Source organism: Anomaloglossus baeobatrachus, chromosome 9 (assembly GCF_048569485.1).
Source record: "Anomaloglossus baeobatrachus isolate aAnoBae1 chromosome 9, aAnoBae1.hap1, whole genome shotgun sequence".
NCBI classification, from domain to species: Eukaryota; Metazoa; Chordata; class Amphibia; order Anura; family Aromobatidae; genus Anomaloglossus; species Anomaloglossus baeobatrachus.
In genome coordinates, this window is record NC_134361.1 from 116,577,646 (window position 1) to 116,584,686 (window position 7,041).

The following is a 7,041-nucleotide window of genomic DNA, read 5'->3' on the forward strand; positions in this document are numbered from 1 at the left end:
GCATTTCTGGCCACCTGCACCAAGAACAGATTATCAGTGGGGGTTCCATTGCTCCCATATCAGAAGCAATGCGCAAGTGGGACCAAAGCATAATGATGAGACATAGTATCACAAACATTTACATTCAGGTACCTTATAGATATGGTCTCTGATCTGAGTTTTGTTTCTTTACATATTCTTCATCTTATCCTGACAGCATAATTACTTTTCACATTTTGTCTCTGCAGACTTCCATCTTCTGCAGCACGTCCCGACACCCTTTAAAATAGCAAATCATAATACTCCTATTTAAAAATGCCCTACAATGTGCCCCAGAATAAATTGCCCTCGCTGTATTCTCTGCACAAAATATGACAGACACTGTCCCTTACGGTACATGCCCTCCACACTGCCCTCTCCTTTCCATACTGAGCCTATTCTTTACAGTATATCACTCCATACTGCCCAATCTTTATACTGTGCTCTCATCACACTCCCCCTCCTTGATATGGCCTCACACTGTCCCCTGATGCTACCCCCTCTCCACTACCCAGTCTCTCTTCTGTGCCCCCTCACTTTTTTTCCCCCTCATCCCTTAAAGTCTTCTTACTAACTCCTTTGTGCCCATATACTTTCCACCCCCTCACACCCCATTCTGCCCACTTGCTCCTCATACCATGTTACTCTTTATTCTGTGTCCTCAAAAATTTCTTTCCCCTGTTTGCTCCCCATACTATGTTTGTATACATCACCCCTCACCCTCTCTCCCATTCTGTGTCCATAGATACTGCCCCCAGCTCACCCTCTGGCCAACTTTTGTTTCCATAGATCCTTCCACCTCCCCCCACCTCATACTGCTGCTCTTCAGTGGTGTCTTCAGCTCCACTGGAGCACTTATCACCAGCATTCTGCCGCCTCTGCGCTGCAGTCCTGACTTCTGGGTCAGAGCGACATCTGCAGTGTGATCAGGTCAGCTGATCACACTGCTGACCCAGAAGTCAGCACCGGCAGTCACCGCTTCAATTGCCCTTGCGTCTGAAAGATACAAGGACAATTGATCAGTGGGAGCGGTGCACTGCAATTTCTCTTAGTGTCTGCTGCGCTCAGAGAATGGCTGGATCCCAGTACGGGGTGGCAAACGCAGCCCTTGGGTTGGATTTTACAGAACCCCCTAATGCATTGCCAGCCCCCACCCCTAAATACATCTTTGGTATTAATGATCCTTTGTATCACAGGAGAAAAATCATTGTCAGAAGGTTCTGGCAGCAACTAAATTTCCTGCTAGAAACCTCTGCACTTTTTACTCCGTGTGCAGGAGAACAGCAGATGTTGACTGAACGATAAGGCCGGTTTCACACATCCGGCTTTTCGCCGGTTTGCCGGATCCGGCGCTCTCCCGTACAGACAATACAGTGACAGCGCTGTAACTTCTGGGTCACATGCGCCGGTCACATGACAGCATGTGACCGGCGCTTGTTGCGCTGTCACTGTACGGGAGAGCGCCGGATCCGGCAAACAAGCGAAAAGCCGGATGTGTGAAACCGGCCTAATCTAAATTGTACAATCAGTTTTTTTTATCCTGAATTACTAGTATGGAAGAGAGCACAAAATACCAAAGGCAACATGAACTCTAATATGGCCGGGGGCCAAAAGAAATTGTGAATTAATATTTAGTTCAGTAGCATCAGGAATTGTTTAGTGCACAAATCACAATTTACCAAGAAATAAATATTGTAACCACAAATCAGTTCTATTTCAAAGCAATATTTATTTGTACACAGAAATAAATATCAGTCAATGTTCCTCCAATTCTTCCACCAAATGTTTCATTCAACTCAACTTGAGCACGGCTTCAACCATTTTGCCGATGCCATCAAATATCTCATGTAGCGGGCTGTTACTCATGAAGGCGCACGTGGTGACCAGTTTATGTTTGGCATCTATGTGAACTTCGTTGACCTGTTTGTTGACGTGTTTACAGCCCAGCTGTTCAATGGCTCCCGCTGTTCCAGCATGTGGCCACCTACACAACAGAAGAATAGACAAAGGGCAGCAAGTTACAATAGTGAAAACTAAGGTGGCAAGAATTTATAGACCTAAAGCAGTCAATACACTTTAGATGACTGTACGATGCCTCGTCCTATTAAGTCGGCAGCAGCCATCTCTCCTATGAGAAAGCCACCGAGTAACATGTCTGTGGAAACACACACACACACACACACACACACACACACACACAATTTACAGAATTGGATTGGCTACCGGAGGAACCTCCAGTAATACCAGGCCTGGCTGTGCTTACCTGCATTGCACTCCAGAGCTCTCACCTGAGCTCTGGAGTGCAGCCTGGACTGAACAGCGAGCGCCGAGTGATTCCACAGCAAATGCGGTTCAGTTCATGTCACAGCTGCAGACAGCCCGGACTGAACTCCGCAGCTCAGGTGAGAACTCTGGAGTTCAATGCAGGCAACTGCAGCCAGGCCTGGTATTACTGGAGGTTTCTCAAGTATCCAGTTTGACACTGGTAATGTATATGGGGGCTTCAGACTCTGCAATAGGATGAGCACAAGTGATGATTGGTCCTAGTTATGGACAAATCAGACATGATCCAGAGAATTAGTCCTGGTTGTTACTTTACTTGGAATTATGTGCAGTAATATAGTATTGTGCTGCCCACCCCCCCCCCCCCCCCCCCAAAGAAAAAAAAAAAAAAAAAAAAAAAGATCTCTTTAGCTAACAGGTTAGAAGTGAAACTCACTGTATAGATAGGGATTCATGGCCACAATTAAAACAAAAACCAAGTATTAGCCCCAATTCTGACATTAACAAGTCTGTACACCATTCATATGAAACACTATGCTTTTCTCAACCACAATTTCTAGAACACTGCAATAATAATATACATTTGATTGAAGTCTAGATTGTACAGACAAGGCTCCCACCAAATACTTTGGAAACCTGGTTCCTACTATTTATAACCTATAGACTTTTGTAATGGTTACAATGTGGTTCCCAATATTGTGGTAATGTCAGCACTGCAGAGGTTAATGGTGCTGTATAGGCTGTCAGGAGTCTGGGAATAATAAATCATAATTATAATAATCTTCCCTTGCTTTTATTTTTAAACAACCACTCTGGAATATTTCTTCTTAAGGTTCAAGTGTCCCATCTGTTACCAATCATTGGGAATGGCAGAAGACATGGACAGGTAAGTATAATAATACACTCACTGCTGATTAGAAGCAGCGAATACACAGAGGATCCTGAACCTGTGATCTCACCGCTACACCTCTCTATCTGCTCTGCGGCTCTATAAGGCCTCATTCACACATCAGTATTTTTCTTGTATTCACTCACTTTTCGCACTCTGTATCACACCCGACAGTGACTTCACATCCTGGTAAGATTTTGGCGGCCAGTACGGGGGAGATACAGCACAGGCCAATGGGCTTCTTGGCATCATGAAATCCTTTAATAGCGTCTTCAATGGGTTTTATTACGGAGCAGTCTTTCCCATCAATCGCCCAAGTACAAAGATTTTTAGCAACTCCAAAACCTCCTGGTAAAGAGAAGAAAGAGTGTAAGAAGTCTGAGAATCAGAGGTGTCCTCCATACTGTCCTTATGATCAGGACACATACCTGGGATGATGATTGCAGCAAAGTCACTGACTTTTAGCTCCTTCAGATCTGTGACCTTCCCTCTTGCGATGCGCGCGCTCTCGGTCAGCACGTTCCGGGTCTCCTCGCAGGGCTGTCCTCTCACATGGTCCACCACATGCATCTGCTCCATGTCAGGAGCAAACGCCACATACTATGGAAACAGAATGGAGGAGACAAATCTCTCAATACAAGAAAACAAACCATCCACCATGTACAGAGGCCAAATATATAAGGGATATAGGAAATTATGGAAGACCCTATAGGACAAAAATAATTGTACTCGTACGACCTCTTACTGACTAGATGAAGAGCTCTGCAGTCACCAAGACAGATTAGGTTTCTTCATTCATTGTAGGTTATTACATTTATAATCAGACAGACCATGAAAGAGATCACATACACCGAGCACATAGACAATGTATAAACGCCAAGCTCAGCTCTGCTACATCCATAGTCTTATCACACAAGATGGGCAATACCAAGCTCAACTCTGCCTTCACTATATATAAAGCTTAAAAGGGTTGTTTGATAATGACCTAGTGTGATCATACAACAAACTCAGCTCTGCTACAATCATATAGTCTTGTCATACAAGTAATGAGGAGAGAAACAAACTTGGCTCTGCTTCATTTTTATACAGGTGCCATACCCTCTGCATCATCATTACTATAAAGGTAATAAAGGGGACTGAAAGCAGACTCCGCTCTGCTACATCCATACAGTAACAATACAGGAAATATAACACTCAGCTCTGCTCCATCTGTATATGTTCTGTATCTATCCTGTACAGATACAGCAGAGCTGAGGTCCTGTCCCTTCAGCAGCATGCACCCAGCAAACTCCTCTCTACATCGGTGTAATCTGATCTTACAGCACTCTGCTACATCCGAAGTTGTACAATCCACAGACGATAAATGTCGGTCCTGTAATGACGCCCCCTGCACTGTGTGACTAACAGTAGATTAGTGCAGCTATTCCGTATATTCCAGGCTATAAGATCCCACCACAGTCAGGAGAAGAAGCCGCTTTCTTCCTCATTACATAGAATGGAGCCTTTGCCCTGGACTCATTGAGACGTGTGGAAATGTCACCAGAGACTTTCCCCTCTGACTGTGACTGGAATAAGACTTCTGACACAAAGTTCAGTCTCAGACTCGAGGCTTTGCCTGTGACCCCACAGAAGGTTTCCCCGCACCCTTCCCCTTACCTGCACCCCAGCTCTGCTCAGGTGCACCAACACTGCAGAGGCCTCGTGGACCTCACTGCCATCATACACCCCGCAGCCACAGAGGATCACTGCCACCTGCTTGGTCATGGCGGATTCAGGTGAATGTCGGCTCCGGTAGATCAGGAGTAGAAGAGTCTGCAGCTGAGGGACCCGCTGCTCCTGTGCTTTATATACAGGGAAGGTGTGAGCTCCTGGGGCAGAGTCTCAGGGGAGGAGACAGTCCCAGCACTTCCACTGTCATTACATAATAGGAGGTGGAGGAAATGACGAGAATTATTTCAAAATAAGGACTTGTATCAGTTTCAAAACAGCATGGACGCCTTTCATTTGTTTACGGACAAAGCAAAAACGTGTCTTATATTTAGGCATTGTCTGGAATTTCTGGGCGGTTGGTAACTCGGCTCACAATGAGGGTTTGGTGCGTTTTTGATGCAGCAGATTTTTTATTACTTGCGGTTTCTCAGTTTTTGTGTTTTTTTCATGTCGTTTATTATTACGGTTTTTGATGTTGTTGTGGTTTGTGTCTCTTTTTGGTACATTGTGTTGTAAATAAAGCACTCCCTGCTCCTTGGTAATCTTTACAGCACACTCAGGTGGGGATTAGACGCTTTTTTACTACATTTCTACTACAGGAGTTAACTAAAAACACATCAGTTTTTTACCTGCTGATTTTCCTCATCTCATTGAATTCTAGAGGGAAATTCAGCAAATAAAACTCATATTTACTGTAAGAGAAATGACATGTTACGGATTTTAATAATGTATCGCAGGTCAGTTTATGCTCCATAGAAAACAAAAGGATATTGGGCCGGAGATTTCTATAAATCCCATCCACTGTGCTGGATCTGTAAGACGCTGATTTTTTTTGTCTAACAGAAATACAAAGCTTCAAAAACTCCTCACGTGAACCTTAGGGCTCGATCACATGGACAGGATACGCCTGTATATAACGTGTGTTTACATCACATAGCACACTGACCAGAGGTATTCGATAGAGCCGGGTCTGATAATCCCAACACTCAGAGGAGACGCTGCGGACTCATCACTGCGCGACTCTGGACTCCAAATTATAAGACAAGAAAGTGTAGTTACTCTTTAAAGGGAACTTGTCAGCAGGTTTTTGCTATGTGGGGAGGCTGCAGAAATGGTTATGAGAAATCATCCTAGTTTCATCCAGAATACTAGGATAATTTTTTTTGCATTTTCACCAGATTTTCATCCATGTGCCATTGCTGCGTCCTTTCTTACATCCATGTTCGATCCATTTTGATACTACATTAAAATATGTACAAGGTCAAGCACAGTTTCCCAGGTTCATAGAGAAATCTATATGTAAAATTCAGATGCCTCTCTGAGGGTCTAATCTTGCTCCCATAGACTTGAATAGGGGAGTCTCATCCAAGACTCAGAAGGAGGTAGTACATGCTGCCATTTTCTTCTCACCGACCGAAAAAAATAGTTTATCTGCCCAGCAGTATTGAATAACATGGGTCAGTTTGCTGTCCAATTAAAAATGAGATAACACACGTCTGATGTATATGCTCGTCTGCAGGCATCCTTAGGGCTCGTGCACACAACTGTGTTTGGTCCGAGTGCTATCTATGGAAAAAACACTTGGACCAATGTAATTCAGTGTGGCAGTGCAGATGACCAATTGGCTTCACTGACACAAACTGGTGTGAAAATAAATAAATAAATCACAAAATGTAGGATTATCCTTTCCATGCACAAAAAGTCTATGGGTGTGCAAAAAAAGCAGATGACTCAGTAAGGGTACTTTCACACTTGCGTTGTTTTCCTTCCGTTACAATCCACCCTTATGGAAAACAGCGGAATCCGTTAACGGATTCCGCTGTTTCCCATAGACTTGTATGGGTGACGGATTGTGCCAAAAGGACCTGCATTGCTTCCGCTGGGCGACGCTCCGTTGCTTCCGCCCAGCATGAGGAACGCAGCATGTAACGTTGTTTTGAGCAGCGGAATCCTCAGGATTTCACTGCGCATGCTCTTTTTTTTTTTTTTTTTTTTTTTAAATCACAAACTTTATTTTGTCTCGCAGTGGCCAAACATTCAGCTGAGCGCTCGCCCGCCGGCATGCCCGGCCGCCGGCATGTGACAGCGCTCAGCTGAGCCACCGGCCGCTGGCTATTGAGAGCGATCAGCTGATCGTTCAC

The 7,041-nt window shown here is 44.5% G+C and overlaps 1 protein-coding gene across 1 annotated transcript; it reads right to left on the reverse strand.

Annotated features, from left to right (window-relative positions):
• Positions 1-1,727: 1,727 nt before the first annotated feature.
• LOC142250555 (glutamine amidotransferase-like class 1 domain-containing protein 3, mitochondrial) lies at positions 1,728-5,049 on the reverse strand. Its single transcript, XM_075322734.1, has 4 exons — positions 4,847-5,049; positions 3,619-3,790; positions 3,337-3,538; positions 1,728-2,002 (listed from the first exon to the last, which is right to left on the reverse strand). The coding sequence occupies exons 1-4, from the start codon at positions 4,952-4,954 to the stop codon at positions 1,810-1,812; spliced, it is 675 nt and encodes a 224-aa protein (XP_075178849.1). The 5' UTR covers positions 4,955-5,049; the 3' UTR covers positions 1,728-1,809.
• Between the last annotated feature and the right edge of the window lie 1,992 nt (positions 5,050-7,041).